Below are 16,881 nucleotides of genomic sequence, written 5' to 3'. Positions count from 1 at the left end.
TTTATTTTTCTTCTAATCTAATTTCTTTGGAGTTCAGAAAGGGCTCTAAAATTAAAGATTATTGAATTGGAAGTGTCCTTGAAATGCTTATCTGAGTTTTTACAGCCTTTCCTCAGTTTCAAAGTTTAGTATTTTAATTCCTATATTTTATGGTCTTTGGTCATTGCAAAATCTGTCTGTATGCATCAAATTATTTTTCTTATTTTTCTGTAACTGTAACTTATCATTGAATTCTTTTTTAATTGTTATATAAATTGAAATGCAGCATTTATATCTGTCTTTCTTTCCAAGCGGGCATTCTGATAATTTTTTTATGTAACCCATGGGCAGTGATGTTGTATTTCTTTAAATTCTCTAAATTTAGGGATGTTAAAATCTGTCGTGATAAAAGTGAAATTGTTGGCTGCAACTGTGTTAATGAATACCAGTCATCCTTTTTACATCTTTCTTTCTAAGAACCCTATTTCATTTGAAAAAGTAGGACGGTTCTGCACAGTTCAAACACTGTCGGCTGATATTCACATTTTCCACACAGGTTTATTCAAAGAGATTCAACATTTCAGAAAGTGTCTTCCACAATAGGCACGAAGTGATAACAGTCTGTTATACGCGATTATTTTGACACCCTCGATTTCACATAAACCCACTGGAGATGCCGGTAAGGCAACTGCAGTGCTTTGCTGATCTCAACACAAATGTGCCCAACAAACATTTATGTCCATAAAATTCACTTCTTTGCTTGTAGGAGACACAAACTTAATATCTTCTGAATTTCACAGATTTCAATACGTGATACATTTTTTTTTGGATACATTTAGAAATTATGAATCGCTTTTTTATTCTTAATTTTTTTTGGCAAAGCATTCACATCATGTTACATATCCTGAATAAAGTAAATGAAAATCTTAGATTGAAAAAGAAATAAATATCAATTTGTGATTGCAATAAGTTTTGGAAAATATTTTTCACTGCAGCAACATGATGAGGTTGTTATTCAAGTGCTGTGGTTTACATTTAAAATCAGCACAAGTTAAAAAAAGCAAGGTTAAAAAAAAACGTATCACGTTCAACAACCGTCTTGTGATTTATTCTCGCAAAAATTTATACTTTGAATGCTTTCCTATCAAGTGCTCACTGGGATGCTTGAATATTTAAAAACACTTTTTTTAATGCTTTAATCAGTGTCATTACAAAGCTTAATTTAATATTTTTAAGTGGAGAAGTCTGTATTATGAGATGTAGCCAACAGGAGAAAAAATGCAATCACTCATCCAATGCGATGTCATTTTCCAAGAGAATTATTTGGTCAGTAGTTCATGATTCTATACATTTTGAAATATTTCATGCAAATTCTTAAATTACGCCCAAATGGAAAGATATAGAGTCAAAACGTACAGAATACAATCATCCTTATTTTGTGCCAGATTCAGTGGAATAAATATAATCGTTAACCTCAAAAACCTGTCAGCGTATATTCTTTCTTTTGAGACATAAGTAAAAGCACACTGTTTATTGTAGCCACAGAGAAAAACGATCTTTCTTTTCAACAGTCCCTACTCAAATTACACCTTACTGTATATACTTTTCCATCTGAAAAGAAATCATGAAATGTAAGATATAATGTTAATTTTAAAATGTCATCAAATCACTTAACTTTATCTTGCTGTGATTAAAAAAAAAACAAAAAAACAGTGCATCTAAAAAAACAGGACATCAAATGAAATTGCTGAACGGTTTAGAAAGCCTTTTTTGTGATGTCACCAGAAACCATATATCCACGCAGTTTTAACTGATTTTGTAATTTTTCACAGATGTGCATAAAATTAATACATGCATTGCAATTGCCAAGATACTAGGATCATTGAGCAATGACTTTGCTCATCACATTAGCAGTTTTACCTGCTGCTTTTGCGATTTAACCCCTGCCCAAATGTTCCTGTGACAGAGTCCGCTCCAAACTTAATTTGAACTGAACCAGAGGTTTGATTTTGTTTGTAAACAACGTGTTTGGTCAAAGGTATCTTTCTCGTGGCAGAAAAGTCTTGGGAATGACTGCGTCACCCAGCAATCATTGAAAAGAACGTCATAGGACAAGATAAAAATACTAAGGAGATTCCATGAAATGTTCTCGGATAAAAATTCATGCTTGCGGATAAACGGCATTATATATCAAAGAGAAAGTTGTATCCTTTTGTTGTTATTTTTTTCTTTAGATTTAGACTAATTTTGATATTTCCGTCAACGCTGTAGCCTCTTGTAGGTCAAGTACAAGTCAGAGGCAGCAAAGCAAATACAGGACCGAGCTGTCGGAAATGTAAAGGCCACATCTGCTATATGGCCGATAGAGGCTGTCTCTTACCTGAATTAAAATCAACTAACATTTATAGCACCATGTACAAGGGGCTAACCAACATGTAATTATTAATTAGAAAAACATTTATTTACAAGGCACCGCGGTGCACGGATAGACATAAACGGATGTATTTGGCAACAATGGTGAGATAAGTACGAGCGGCTGTTTTTGGATGTGTCCAGTGTGTGCATGTGAGTGTCTATCTCTTGGCGTGGCCGATGTAGCTGTTCTCAATGCACAGCACAACGTAGGAGCTGGAGCAGCTGCTGGAATACTGCTGAAGCAGATTACCGCTCTGCAGTGAAGACGCCATGCCCGTCAGCGCCCGGTCACCCACGCGCCATGTCTCGCAGTAATTGTCTACTTGCCGGAGTCCGGCGCCGGTCGACCCGTGCCATACCATCTTCTCTGGCCTGGAATGGAGAAAAAAAAAGGAATGGACTCAAAACATTTCCTTCAAAGTTTCAACGTGCGCATTCTCCGATCCAGGTAATCTTTGGACTCGCCATGTGCTGTCGCTGAGAACATCTTTGCCGTCAAATGAGTAGATCGGCACGTTGCTCTTCATCCTCTCATTGAAGATGGCATCCCAGTTGTCAAACAGCACCTCATCCTGACAAAGAAACGCGCCGCGTTCAGGTCAATGTCACCGCGTGAACGACTTTTTAGCGGCAAACATGCTTAAAAACCCGTGACGTACTGTTGTGCTATTTCAGTCCTGCCCCTGGACTGTCGATAAATGTATCATTTATCTGTCAAGAAATGCTGCTCCAACTTTGTCAATTCAAGGGCTCATCCTCTTTTCTCGCGCTAAGAATTGTTTTTCTGCTGTTTGAAATGAGTACCTTCAGGTTGACGATTGGCATGTGGTTTCTATCGGACTTGCGGACGACACTGTGGAGATCTTGAAGTCTTGCGGATAAGAAAGCCCTGAATGTTCCCTTCATCCCGATGGCTTGAGCCTGGGTGAAGCACATGAAGTCCACACCCCGGATGCCCAGCATGGAGCCAGTCTGAGGACCGTTCAGGGCGATCAGGTGGAGCTGCATCGACAAACCGATTGACAAGGTCAGGACTTGTATGCTCAGAGTTGCAACTCTAGTCGGATGATCTCGTAGGATCTTACCCCTGGACCCGTAGTGTGACGATGGGCTGGCGTCTGAGCCACGGGAGGCGGCGGTCTTCGCTGTGGGGTTACCGGGTACCTGTCCAAGTAGGTTTGTCGCTCATGGGATGAATGGGTGGGACGCCGACTGTCCGGGTGGCTCGCACGATCTGTGTAACTGGGAAACCTCGGATCTGTTGGCGCTGGGAGCCACGGATCGGGGAGTGTGTGCCGAACGTCGGGGCGGTACCTGGGATCCGGGTGGGACGGGTACGGGTGAGCCGGGTGGTGCGATGGATGCCCAGAAGTGGGGCGGACCGGGCTTTCAGGGTGGCCGTGATGTGTGTGCGAAGAGGTGCGGTCGGGGGAATGGGGGACGACTTGTGGAGGCCCCACCGCTGCGACTTCATTTACCTGAAAATAAGTTCACGATTATATCGAACGAGCGCTCGGAGAGCAGGGAAACTCCTTCGACGTCAGACATATACACTCACATCGTAATTCGGCAAAGCTATGTAGCCCCCGAGCTGGAAGAGTAAGGAGAATTTTGCTCTAATACATATTAAATAAAAAATGCATCTTAACATTTCATTTTTTAAGCCGAGATTTAATTTGTTCACCTGCACTTGACGAACCCCTTCTCGAACCCTTAAATAGAGATCAGTTTGGTCGAGGACGTACACAAGCGAACCTTCTGGTTGTCTTCTGGCAGTGGCAGTCATGGTGTCAAAGGACTGCAACACTGTCACCTTCACACAGAAAAAGGAGATGGCTTTGGACGGTCGAACAGATTTAACTTTTATGAGACACAAGTCGGGGAACCATCAAATAAAACAGACGGTGAGCAAGTCAGAACAAGGGATCCTGACATTTTCGGGAAGTTTGCGGGCGTTATTTGAATGTACAAGCAGAGGCAATGTAGATCAAGATCAATACCTCGTATTAGTTTTGTTTATCTTGCGCTGGCAAATTCAAAACTGAGATTTCACAAACTTACTTCTGGCAGGATTACGAAAAAGTCAAATCCCTGAAATGCTGACGAAATGTTATAATGTAAATATTATACATCGGAACGTTATGTTATTCCTCTTCATTTCCTTCCGGCCGCTCCCTCCTCCATCCAACCCAAGACCCTCTTACACCAAATCTCTTCACGTCCTCTTTCACCACATCCATAAATCTTCTCTTTGGTTTTCGTCTCGGTAATCTAAAAACGTCTGACTGTTTCGGGGTCAAATGGTTGAACCATCTGAAAACACATTGACTTTTGATGAATGTAGAGTTAAGCAACTGCAGCCTCACACAAATAATCCACTGCATGTTTTACACAGTTAAAAGACAATTTTTTTTTTGAATTGTTCTTCAAAGTTTATGTGTAATGTTTGTAGATGAAAGTTCAAATATTATTCCCTATCACATCGCATTATTTCCGTGACACGGAAAACATCACGGACCCCGTTCCTCCTAGGCGACATTTTATTTCCTGTGACATCTTGGGCTTTGAGTCCACATATATTCGATTTGAAACCGTTCAGTGTGGAAATTAATTTTCTCCTCCTCTCCTTTGCAGAAATGTTTTACAAATGTCACCAGTCATGGAATAGTTTATAACTTATCATCTGATGTTAATGACTTAATGACAGCCATGTTGTTTATCAAACTCGTGAGTCAGTCATACAGATTCTTCCTTGCTGACTCACAGTGTGTGACTAGATAATCTACTTAATCCATGAAATCCTACAACATTCCTTGCGTATAAATCACAAAATCAATCACAATACCATCCTGTACTAATTGTCTTGATGCAATAATCTGTTTATTTTCCTGAAAAAATGGCCACTATTGGAACCGCTGACGATGCCGGGGTTAGCGGCAAGGTGATCGTGTTTCTTGATCTTGTGGAAATCCAGTCGGAATAAAAAAGTATAACTTTGGGCTATTTTGTTGGAGACGGAAAAAAAAAAGCAGAAATATATATCACCCCTGAGGAGAGTCCAGGTAGTCCAGGTGCTCCCGGTGGCCCCGGCGGTCCCGGTATATTGATGGCTGTCATTCAAAAGACACAAGTGTGCTCAAACGAAGCTCTGCCTTGTGTGTGTGTGTGTGTGTGTGTGTGTGAGTGTGTGTTTATATAAATGTATATATATGAAATCAAATGTAACTCACTCTGTGTGCCTCTGTGGGCTCCAGGCAGGGAAGGTCCAGGTGGCCCTGGCGGCCCTGGTGGGCCGGGCCGCCCGTCGTAGCCTCTCCCCGGGGCCCCGGGTGGCCCCTGGGGGCCCGGAGGCCCAACGATGGAGTCACCTTTCGGTCCCTGAGTGGATGATAAGGCTCGTGAATTGGGATTTTTCATTTTAGATTTGATTAAATCGAAAATATGAACTTGATCTTCATCCTACCGGAGGTCCGGGGACTCCTGAGGTTCCTCCGTATCTGCTGTCATAATATCCTCCGCCTGGCTCTCCCTTCTCTCCCTTGAAACCTGGACTTCCTGTTTCACCTCTCAATTCGTTCTACAAATAAACATTTGAAAAACATTTAAAACCAATCAAAAGCGACAATAATAAAAACACTGTCTGACTGTTAGATTTAAACAAAAATATGGTTGAAATACCCATGAAATAGGACTTACTCTAAAAGCTTGAATATCAAAATCTGTCCCGGCACCTGAATCACATGCAAAAAAACTTTTAATGTGTTTAAAACAGGCACCAATGAAAATTATTTAAAGCTCTCACTGCCGAATTCAACAGAGACGATATTGTTACCGGGAATGCCAGGAAGCCCTGGTACTCCACGATCACCCTTCTCTCCTTTGGCAGCTAAAACACGGGTAGGAAAGTGATTAATATCAAGATGCTACAATTTTTATATTGAGTAATTTGCTCAAAACATGAAGATCATTCACCTGTGTGGTACCTGGTATAACCATCATAACCCTAAAATAAAAGAACAAGTCAACTAAGAAGTCATCGATGTTGAATTTCTACCATAAATGCATTTATTTATGTTGTTTTTTTAATCATATAGTGAATTTAGTCACTGTAAATTAAAATGTGAATTTACAGTGAATTCATTCACTGTAAATTCAAATGTGAATTTGGATTGAAGATTAACTTCCTATAGCAGTGCGAGGCTACTGAAAAAAGTATTTTTTTTATTGTTTTTCAGCCTTGTACAATTCCACATTTCACTCAGTATATAAACCATTTCTCACTTTTGCATTATAAATTCATGTTAAACTGTAAAGTAATCCATTTGACACGTTATTGTTAAGACCTCTACCTTTTTCCTTCTCATTTAGATGCAGCTGCATCAACAAAAACCCAATTAACATTCAACAAGATATTTGGTTTTCCAGTTTAAGATCCAGCTGTTTCTTTCATCCGGTTTTGTCTTAATGTAGCATTATTTCAGAAATCCACACAAACCAACTTCAAAACTTCCTATCTTTTCCAAATGAATTGGAACATTCACTCACCTGGATTCTGTCAGTGGGATAAGAAGGTCCTGGAGGTCCGGGGGGCCCCGGGGGACCTGGAGGACCCTGGGGAACCACAGAACTCTTCAATCAAATGTTTGATCAGTAAAAAATCAGAATGACATAAATATGCTTAATTTGCTTTTTGTAGACCTACGCTACCTATGAAGAGAAAAAAATCAAAAAGTTCCAGCCTAACATTGATAAAAACATCCAGCCATATTCAGCAACATGAAGATACTCACAGGATAAGCATATCCAGAACCTCCGCCTGAATCTCCCTTCTCTCCTCTGGCTCCGTTCAGCCCCGGTCGACCCTACGGTCACCAAATTCCACCTTTACACTTCGGTCATACTTCATTTTCTCGCAAAACATTATACCGTCACTTTAAAAAAAAAAAAAAAAAGATTTTTTCCTGTTTGTGCCGTTGCATCTCAGGATATTAGCATTCAAATCCTAAACCATGAAGTACATCCAATGAATGTAAAATAGAAAAAAAAAAAAAAAAAAAAAATCCACTCACCGGCCGGCCTGGAAACCCGATTTCTCCCTTCTGGCCCGCCGGACCGTGAGGACCCTGGAGGGAAACGGCCACAGAGATTTGTAACATCGACGTAATGCTGTTCACTTCCAAAGTGTGAGGAAAAACTTTACGGTAAAGTCAGTGTTTGGGATACATACTGGAGGACCGACAGGGCCCGGAGGTCCAGGATCCCCCTGCAAACACAAACACAGAATATAGAGCCGTACACCACCATATATGTACGCGACGGTTAATGTTTTGGAGGATTTTACAATAAATTCGCAGCGAGTATTCTGTAGATTCTGGACTAAAACTTGAGAAATGTTTCAGACCAGCAAAGCAAAGACATGGTATATGTGTTTTTCCATCAAATGCTGTTATGTTAATATGAGGAACTGATTTGCTGGCAAGAACCAAAGTTCATTTCCTCATTCATTCAGCCTATTTTAAAGCAGATATTCAAAGAGGATCTGTTGGCAGAGGTTATTTTGTCAGGATCTCTCCGGATGGCCTGCGCGCTCCCGCCCTCGGTTTCTCGTCCGTTCGCTTCCTGTCCGGGAGCTTGGCGTGGTCACTTCCTGTCCTCAAATGCAAAGCTCCCGCACGCGTCAACTCTTCGTTCAAACCCTGGCTTGAAACCTCGGTTTTGTTCATTCTGTGCTTCACACAGGATGCTGCTCGCGGAAGTTTCTCTCTTCTTGTTTGTAATTCTAAATGTATTTTGCACCGGACAGATTCCTCCGGTCGGCGCATCATCACGATGTACTCTTGATTTTTTTGGATCCTGATTTGAATGTTGTCATTTCTCTTTTATCGAAATATTTCATGGTGTGGTTTGCAGGCGTCGTGTTGAGGTTTTTACCGTCCTTCCGGCGAGACCACCAAGGTACAATGGCCGTCCATCGGGGCCAAGGATGATACCGGGCTCTCCTTTCTGACCCTGAATGCACCATAATATACAAAATTCATTAATCATCGCTATAAACAGGTTCTGTGTTGTAATGCATGGGGTCAGAGTTTTTCGAGATCAAACCGGCTCTCCTGCCAATGACTGTTCACAATCACGAAACCAAATATCCTGAATTTACATTTGAGACATTGTGAAAGAGCAGTTGACAAGAAAAAAAAAATACACGTGTTATTTAAAAGACGGCTTAAACTTCTGAAATAGTAATATATTAGACATGAACAGACCAATATATCTGTGTAAAATATGATGCATTGAAAGTCATAACAGACTAGCTTGCAACACATGCGTACCAGATCAAAACAATAGCAATAATCGGGTCAATTATTAAGTGAGTGTTAAGTTTTCCGCTACAGAAATAACCAAAAACACACTCATAAAAACGTCTTTCGATATAATCAAAAATCTGTCTGCATCTTTGACTCTGTTCCTTTACTAAATCTACCAGGATCCTTCACTTCAAATGAAATCCAGAAACATGTCCATGATTATGATCAAAATATAAAAACACAGCAGCGCTCTTGGTTTGTGTGGATCCAGTAAATATGCGTGAATTTCGCAAGTAAACCGATTTTAAAAGTGGATCGTCTCACCTTCGGCGCATATCCTGCAGGGCCCGTGTCCCCTTTATCTCCCTTTGGTCCCACGGGTCCCTGGTTAACACATATAAAACACTTACTTCTTTCTGCTTTCGTCTCACCACTCGGATTTATTTTCGCACAGGGATCCGACCGTACGCACCGGGAAACCGGCTCGACCTGGAGTGCCTGAGCCGCCCTGATGGAGGGAGCGAGACGACACGTGAGAAAAGAATTAAATGTACGGCGCATCATGGGTTAAAAGGTGTGCGCACTCACCTGCGACCCTTCGTTCCAATAAACGTCGTTATACTACGGCAAGACAAAGTTAGTGTGAAGGGGAACAAGCAGGCGGTGATGGTTAGTTAAAATCAGCGACACAGGGGGAAATTTAGTAAACAAGTGATTTAGGCAGGCCATCACGTGAGGGTTAATCTCGCGTTTCAGCGTGCAGCGTCTTTGACTCACGTCGCTCGTTGGATGGTAGATGGTCTGTCCTGGAGGTCCAGGAGGTCCCGGGGGTCCTGGTGGGCCACCGTCCCGGCCTGGTCGACCCTAACCGACAACAAATACGTACGTTTAGACACACGCAGGTGCAATATAATGAAAATATATTTGCATGACTTACGCTTTCTCCCTTCTCTCCCGGGTCTCCCTTTTGACCCTGGAAAGAAGTGCAAAATGACAAATTAGTCTTCTGTTGATTAACAACACTTTACACAGATTTTTGTTTTTTTTTTACACAGTCTTTTTTCAGTTTGCTTACATTCTTTCCTGGAAATCCATCCAGGCCTGGAATTCCCGGTTGGCCTCTTGGTCCCTCTGCACCTTTGGTTCCATGTTGACCCGGCAAACCTGGCCCGCCCTAAAAATCAGATAAAAAGGCATCATAAAAATAAGGCAAAAAATGCAAAATGTTTTTCCTTATATTCTTTTCTTCACACAGTTTTCTTGCTGGCAGTTCCAGAAACTAGATATAGTGCTAAAACAACTAAAACACCCCCTCTCTTTCTTACCGGCAGGCCTGCAATGCCGGGTGGACCCTGCAAGGCAAAATACAATAAAACATGGATCCGAGCAGCATGTGTGAAGTTAAATGCAGGGTCTGGCAGAGAGGGGACAGGTTACCTGCGGTCCAGGTGGACCTCTGGGTCCAGGTAAGTGGCCAGTGGCCTCCCCAAAGTTACCCTGAAGAAGGAATTATAAATATTATTGGTTAATTTCTTTTTTTTTTTTTTTAGTTTTGAAGACCGTTTTCTGCAGCATTGAAGTGAAAAAGAAATTAGAAATGATTAATTTGAGTCCATTGGATGTAGTCGGAGTTTCCTTAGAGCCTCTCCTTTTTCAAATTTGGATAAAAAAATAAATGAATAAAAATGTGCATAGAAGCAATAATAAGGTAGGTAATGTTAGCAAGGGTCAGGAATATTATTTTTTTAAGCCATCGAGGGTATTAAAGGGGAAAAAGGTTTTTCTGCTTCAGCTTACCAGTTGCCTCCTTGCATTATACACTGCTCAAAAAAATAAAGGAAACACTTAAAAAACACATCCTAGATCTAAATGAATGAAATATTCTTATGAAATACTTTGCTCTTTACACAGTTGAATGTGCTGACAACAAAATCACACAAAAATGATCAATGGAAATCAATTGTATCAACCCATGGAGGTCTGGATTAGGAATCACACTCAAAAGTAAAGTGTAAAAACAAACTCCAGGCTGATCCAACTTTGATGTAATGTCCTTAAAACAAGTCAAAATGAATCTGTGTTGCTTCCCGAGTGGACACTATGATTTCACAGAAGTGTAATTGACTTGGAGTTACATTGTGTTGTTCAAGTGTTCCCTTCATTTTTTTGAGCAGTATATTTTTAGCGTGCATTAATACTCACATATCCATTTCCGTAAGGGGGCCCTGGTGGTCCGGGGGGTCCTGGGGGTCCTTGAGGTCCGACCGGTCCCATCGGACCCGGTAGCCCCGCCAGCCCGGTCTGTCCTTGTAATCCTGTCTGTCCTGCATCTCCACGAGAACCCTGCGGAGAGAAAACATCCTGGTGTCTGGTGGTCGCTATGACGACGTGAGACGGAAGAGGCTGAATACACAAAGGTGGTGGCGGAAACATGCAGAATTCTAATGTATGAACACATTTAAAAGATCTTTTAGGAATTTGACCAACATAAACACATATTAGGAGGAGGAAGTTAAGATGTTAGCTATTACAGCAGTAGCATTCATATTCACAATCAAAAATATAATATGAGCCAACTCACGAGAGTCAAAATCATCTATTGTTTCAGATCCACCCTGGATCTGATTATATCTAATTACTGTGTTGGATCAGTTTGTTTTTTTTTTTAAATCAAATGTTTAATGTTTAATGCGAATGACTGCATAAGGACAAATCTATGAAAAAGAGAGAAAACCTTTATCGAACCTTTACTCACCCAGTTAATATTAAATAGTTTAACTTTCTTGGAGAACTGTGTCATTTTGTCTCCTAAAATATCGAAACTTAAGCCGAGTTTATCCTGCAAAAATTGTCCCACATCTTTGCAGAGGCGGAACAGTTTTGCATATTTGGAAACAAATAATGTCATAAATGATGAAAAAGATTAAAATGTCTCGCAGTTTCTGTTTTGAGTGCATATTTAATCATTTAGTTTAGATTTATTTGAATTTTTTCTCAATTTTTCATTTTAACTATTTGAAGGCTTTTCCTATGCTAACATTCTTGCAACAGATCTGCACAGTCACTCACTTATTGTTTGTAATTTTGCCCACATTTATGCTGATGTGGACATTTGATAGTCACGTAAATATTCTTTTCACCTGATTTATAGTAATATTTATGAAGCAAACTCACAGACATACTTTAACCTTTTGCAATCTAAGCATTTTCCTTGAGCCCATTGGCTAATTCGAGGACTCAAAGTGTGAATTGTCATGTGTACGGACGGGGAAAACGTGTTTCCCTGCACAGTGATGTTGTTACTTTGTTATCCGCAGTGCAGCCAGATAGTTTGAAAAGGTGTTAGTGACACAGAGAAGATATAGGTAGCTTCGTGCGGATGTAATACAAATAAGTAAACGCAATAAAGGGACAGCTGGAGATGCAGTGGAAAGGTTAAATTTACATTTCAGTATATGGTAATTATTGGTGCAAATAGTAGCTGTGTGAGATTGGCGGGTAGGCATGAATGTCAGAGCTAATTCTTGGCTTTTCGACACATTTGACCACTATTGCGCATTGGCAATGACTACTTTGCAATGTAAAAATTAAAATGTAAACAGTAAAGTACAGCACTGAGTGTGCTAATGTAAAATATAAACAGTTAAGAACCATATTGAAACAAACTGAAACTGTAGAAAAACATTTTTAAAGTGCCTTAAATACTCTTTTACTGACACTAATTGGACATTTGCTTAGATTAGACGTCTCTAGACTTGATGCCGGCTGAAGAAAAGGACGGCGTTAGCATGTGAAGGCGGGTGAGTGGTCAATAATATAGGGGTTGACATAGAAACTGACAAAAACTATGGAAAGGAACAGTAAATCACCAAAGCAACCCAACTACCTGAGCCCCATGATTCTCCGGAGAGGACGGAGCAAAGTAAGAGAACAAGCCGGTGAAAATGTTGGAGTCTTGTGGAGCTTGCTAGAGAAAAGCAGACACGGAGCAGAGAATCTGTCTGGATGTTTCATTTTTCATATCAGCTCAAGGCACAAACCTTGATTTATTTTTGTTTTTTTGTTTTTTTTGTTTTTTTGGTTCGAGAATCACCATTTTGTTTTTTTTGGAGCCTCACCTTTTCCCCAGCGGGTCCAGGCAAACCCAGGTCACACGTTCCCTGGAGAGGACAAGAGTTCAGATCTCTGTAAGAGCTATATTTCTAGATACAAAACAACCGATATGTTATGTTTGATTTTACGTCGATGGTTTCCGACCTTTTCCCCTCTGGCTCCGGGCTGACCGGGTGAACCGGGAGGTCCGGGACGCCCCTGAAATTGCAGACGGGTTTTGTGCCACAGTTCCAAAAACATACTTTTAATCGCGTAGTTCTTTCCCGTCGCAGTTCGAGAAAAAAGTCCTCACAGGTAGACCTGGAGCACCGGCCTGTCCAGGAGGTCCAGCCGGTCCGGAGGCGATCGGACCATCGGGCCCCAGTGCCACCGACGTACCGGGGACCCCTGGAGGGCCCGGGGGTCCCGGGGGTCCTGGGAGACCACGTAATCCCTAGAATAAAAAGATGACCAAATTATAGAAAACCAAACCAGGTGGAATCATTTTCAAGTTTTCAAGATTTTCCACTGACCCGCATTCGATCTGTGTCAGCGAAGCCTGAGCCCTCCATGTCCACAAAAGTCTAGAGAATTAGAAATGACATAATACATGTCCATCAAACATGTCCTGAATCCAACAAATATCAGATAAACTTCACAGAAAGTGCTTATGAATTAATATAAATGAAAGTTGAAAGGGTTATTTATAAAATTTCAACAGGCCGAATCATCACTCAACCACAAATGGCCATTTATAAATGTACTTTGGAAATAAAATAAAGTTTAAAACCATTCCTTAATATTTACTTAACATTAATCATTCAACATGCAGCCCTGATAGTTGTAGCAATACAAATAGGAGCTCTTATATACGATTGAAACTCCAGGTAATATGAAAAATAAATATTAGAAAAAATGGTAGAAATCTCATCACACCTTAATAAACCCTTTTAACTTGGTGTTTGCTATGTTATAGGATGCAGAAATTCATTTTTCTGTTGACGTGACAACAGAAAACAAATGAAAAGACTGTAAATTAGTTACCGATAGAACAGCATTCTTACTTTTCATTCATTCATACTTTTAATTAATACACCGTCACTGCAAAGTGATTAAAAAAAAAAAAAAAAACCCTGTTCACTTGAGGTTGAAACGTACAGGACGGTCCCCGGTTCCAGGTCCAGGGGGTCCAGGCGGTCCTGGTGGTCCTCTGGGTCCCGGTTGTCCCTCTCCGCGGTCGCCCTGGAAGGGTTAAAGAATAATGAGAAAAAGATAAAATAATATCAGAATTGAAAACATTCATCTTCGTCCATTCCGGATTTACCTTCTGGCCTTTGGCTCCGTCTGTTCCTGGACTTCCTGGGAAACCTCGTGGCCCAGTGGGACCCTGTGAAGATTTTTAAATGACCTAAAAATGTCCAGAAATTGATTCTGATGAGTTTGTGACAACCAGTGTTAAAACTTACAGGTTTTCCGTCCTCGCCTGGATCTCCCTAAACCGTCAAGAATCAGAGAGTGAGTCAATCTGCAGGAAAATATTAATAATAATAATCATTTTCACTCATTTCATCCTTGTCCTCACAGGTTCTCCATCAGCTCCGGGGGGTCCGGCGGCCCCGTCTGATCCTGGCCGTCCCGGTGGTCCGAGGGGTCCAGAGACCTGCTGCACAACGGAGCCGTCCCCGAGTCTGACCACCTCTGCGGCGGGCCCCGGGGGACCCGGGGGCCCAGGAGGCCCTTGAGGCCCCCGATCGCCTTTATTTCCGGGGTAGCCGAGGCCGGAGCTGCCCTGGTGAGGAAGAGGTGACAAGTGAAAATATCAGCCGCAGACTTCGGTGGATTTGCTGGACTTCACTGCCATGTTTATTGTCATTCTTTTCTGTTTACAGTGCTGGCTCGCCAAGCACTTTGTAAATTGAATTTTGTTATTTTGGCTTCATAGAGAAATATATTCTTAGAATTGTGTTGAATCCCGCCCCTTTTTCATTAAAGAATTATTAAAAGGATCTGAAAATGTTTGTGCTTTTCCCGTTGTAACCTGTAACATATCTAATTTTAATTTCCAGAGGAATTAAATCATTTTTAAATGAGGAATTTCATTTGCGTGTAATTTTATGAGGTTTCTGATTTTTTAAATGTGGAAGAAAGGCAGAAAAATACTTTTAAAAAATTCAATTTAATTCAAAATCTTCAGCTGATTGGGACGAATAAAAAAATCCAGCAGACTGAACATACCTTGTCACCCTTTTCTCCCTGCAAAAATAAAGAAAAAAAGTACAGAATTAAATCATGCATACTAAATTACTTTTTAATTCAGAACCACCATGATGTGTTGTCAACCTTCTGTCCTCGGCCTCCGGCCTGTGAGGAGGAACCCGAGCCAGAAATTGACCCAGAGTCTCCCTTCGGTCCCGTGGGTCCTCTGTCACCTTGGCTTCCTTTCTCTCCTCTGTCACCTTTCTCACCCTTGGCGCTGCCCAGACCTGCACACACGTCACATTTGAATTATTTATGCATCACAGTGGAGCAGGTGAGAGCAGAGTCCGGCTCCCTGCTGGGCTTCAAACAGAATATGTCTCAAAATTCAAGCTGAGGAATCTATTACATCTGACCAGTGATATATATATATATATCTATATATTCCATCTCAAATCATTATTGTTTTTTAATATATAATAATATATATAACAATAATAATATTCTTCAAAAAAAATGAAGCCAAAATTCAAGCCAAAGAATCTATTACATCTGACCGGTGATATATATATATATATATATATATATATATATATATATATACACACACACATATATATACATACACACATATCATGGGTCATATATATATATATATATATCGTCTCAAATCAGTATTTTTAATCAGCTTTTTTAATATATAATAATATATATAATAACAATGTATTTGATATATTATACTTTTATTATAATCAATATAAATAATTAATAATAATTAATTATTTGTCATATATTATAACTTTATAATTATTATTATAAAATATATATAATAATATATTGTTAAATATATATTAAAAATATATTAAAGATATTAATATATATAAAATTAAAACGATACTGATCCGAGATGAAATGAGCAAATTAAAATGCAAAGCTATTAGACGTTATCTTGAAGCAACATATGCTGCTTGTACCTCTGAGGGGAGTTTCTATTGTGCATTAAATTAAATTACATCTACATACTTTTTGTTTGTTTTTCAAGTGAGGCCGTCATATCATTCTGTCTTTTACAATCTGAGATCAGTGGCTGCAAAGTAGTTGCGGGTGAGCCGGACAGCATGGGATGTTTGCTTGCAGGATGAGAGAGGTGGCGAGGAAGGTGAAGATGACAAAGGCGGGGCCAAGAAGAAAAATAGATAAGAGGACCTGGTGGTGGAGTGAGGAAGCGCAGCGGTGTAAACACAGAAAGAGGTTGGGACGGAAGAGAGAGCAGACAAGAGTACAAGTGTAGAAGCTAAAGGTGACACAGGCCAAACAGAGAGAGTGTGATGACTGGTGTGCTACGCTGAACAGTAAGGAAGGATTGACCTATTTCTAGAGGTCGGCCAAACCAGAGATACAGAGATCGGAGGGACGCGCAGCAGGTTCGGGTGATCAAGGATAGACAGAAATGTACTGACAGGTTCCAGAAGTGTGTTAGAAAGATTGGGAGTACTTTCAAGAGCTGATATATGAGGAAAATGAGCTTCAACAAAGTGTAGAAGATGTGACGTTTCAAAACAACTACTATGTACTGTAAAAGTAATGAGTATGAAGAAGATTATTATTGATCCCCACAGGGGGAATTCTTTTGTCATAGCAATGCAACAATTACAATAGCAATAAATATGGGTAAATACATAAATAGAGACAATTAAAAAATAGTAAAAGACATACACAAATAATTAGACAGCAGAGTGAACACAGCAAGGATAAGAACATAAACAGACAATAGCAATGACAAAAATAAATAGCGGGCGGATGGAAAAAAAAGCGGTGAATGTTAATAAATGCTGTGAAAAAAGTTGTAAATTGAGAAAAGGCAACAACAACAATGACAATCATTATCACGATC

The 16,881-nt window shown here is 40.4% G+C and overlaps 1 protein-coding gene across 7 annotated transcripts in view; it reads right to left on the bottom strand.

The window, feature by feature from the left end:
• Nucleotides 1-517: 517 nt before the first annotated feature.
• Nucleotides 518-16,881, bottom strand: part of LOC147233554 (uncharacterized) — a 58,995-nt gene continuing 42,631 nt past the window's right edge. For 3 of the 7 annotated variants that reach the window (XM_086148507.1, XM_086148502.1, XM_086148505.1), the window contains exons 6-41: nt 15,132-15,274; nt 15,027-15,044; nt 14,374-14,580; nt 14,258-14,284; nt 14,116-14,178; nt 13,950-14,033; nt 13,325-13,375; nt 13,105-13,245; nt 12,957-13,010; nt 12,818-12,859; nt 12,586-12,666; nt 10,902-11,042; nt 10,137-10,196; nt 10,025-10,051; nt 9,775-9,873; nt 9,637-9,672; nt 9,477-9,563; nt 9,172-9,207; nt 9,024-9,083; nt 8,326-8,403; nt 7,622-7,657; nt 7,464-7,517; nt 7,185-7,256; nt 6,940-7,005; nt 6,367-6,397; nt 6,227-6,280; nt 6,091-6,125; nt 5,858-5,971; nt 5,625-5,772; nt 5,440-5,504; nt 4,079-4,207; nt 3,953-3,985; nt 3,480-3,872; nt 3,199-3,396; nt 2,860-2,966; nt 518-2,766 (exon numbers count right to left, since the gene is read on the bottom strand). In XM_086148507.1, the coding sequence (XP_086004633.1) occupies nt 2,553-2,766; nt 2,860-2,966; nt 3,199-3,396; nt 3,480-3,872; nt 3,953-3,985; nt 4,079-4,207; nt 5,440-5,504; nt 5,625-5,772; nt 5,858-5,971; nt 6,091-6,125; nt 6,227-6,280; nt 6,367-6,397; nt 6,940-7,005; nt 7,185-7,256; nt 7,464-7,517; nt 7,622-7,657; nt 8,326-8,403; nt 9,024-9,083; nt 9,172-9,207; nt 9,477-9,563; nt 9,637-9,672; nt 9,775-9,873; nt 10,025-10,051; nt 10,137-10,196; nt 10,902-11,042; nt 12,586-12,666; nt 12,818-12,859; nt 12,957-13,010; nt 13,105-13,245; nt 13,325-13,375; nt 13,950-14,033; nt 14,116-14,178; nt 14,258-14,284; nt 14,374-14,580; nt 15,027-15,044; nt 15,132-15,274 (3,284 nt within the window). In that variant the 3' untranslated portion in view covers nt 518-2,552. Of the gene's footprint in view, nt 2,767-2,859; nt 2,967-3,198; nt 3,397-3,479; nt 3,873-3,952; nt 3,986-4,078; nt 4,208-5,439; nt 5,505-5,624; nt 5,773-5,857; nt 5,972-6,090; nt 6,126-6,226; nt 6,281-6,366; nt 6,398-6,939; nt 7,006-7,184; nt 7,257-7,463; nt 7,518-7,621; nt 7,658-8,325; nt 8,404-9,023; nt 9,084-9,171; nt 9,208-9,476; nt 9,564-9,636; nt 9,673-9,774; nt 9,874-10,024; nt 10,052-10,136; nt 10,197-10,901; nt 11,043-12,585; nt 12,667-12,817; nt 12,860-12,956; nt 13,011-13,104; nt 13,246-13,324; nt 13,376-13,949; nt 14,034-14,115; nt 14,179-14,257; nt 14,285-14,373; nt 14,581-15,026; nt 15,045-15,131; nt 15,275-16,881 lie in introns of those variants that run through there. The other 4 variants (XR_015106291.1, XM_086148503.1, XM_086148504.1 and 1 more) reach the window with 4 other exon arrangements.

This window comes from Fistularia commersonii, chromosome 6 (genome assembly GCF_037954325.1).
Source record: "Fistularia commersonii isolate RoL2024-O1a breed Wild chromosome 6, RoL_Fcom_v1.0, whole genome shotgun sequence".
Lineage (NCBI taxonomy): Eukaryota > Metazoa > Chordata > Actinopteri > Syngnathiformes > Fistulariidae > Fistularia > Fistularia commersonii.
Note: the sequence above shows the minus strand (reverse complement) of the source record. Positions and strands in the feature narration are given on the sequence as shown.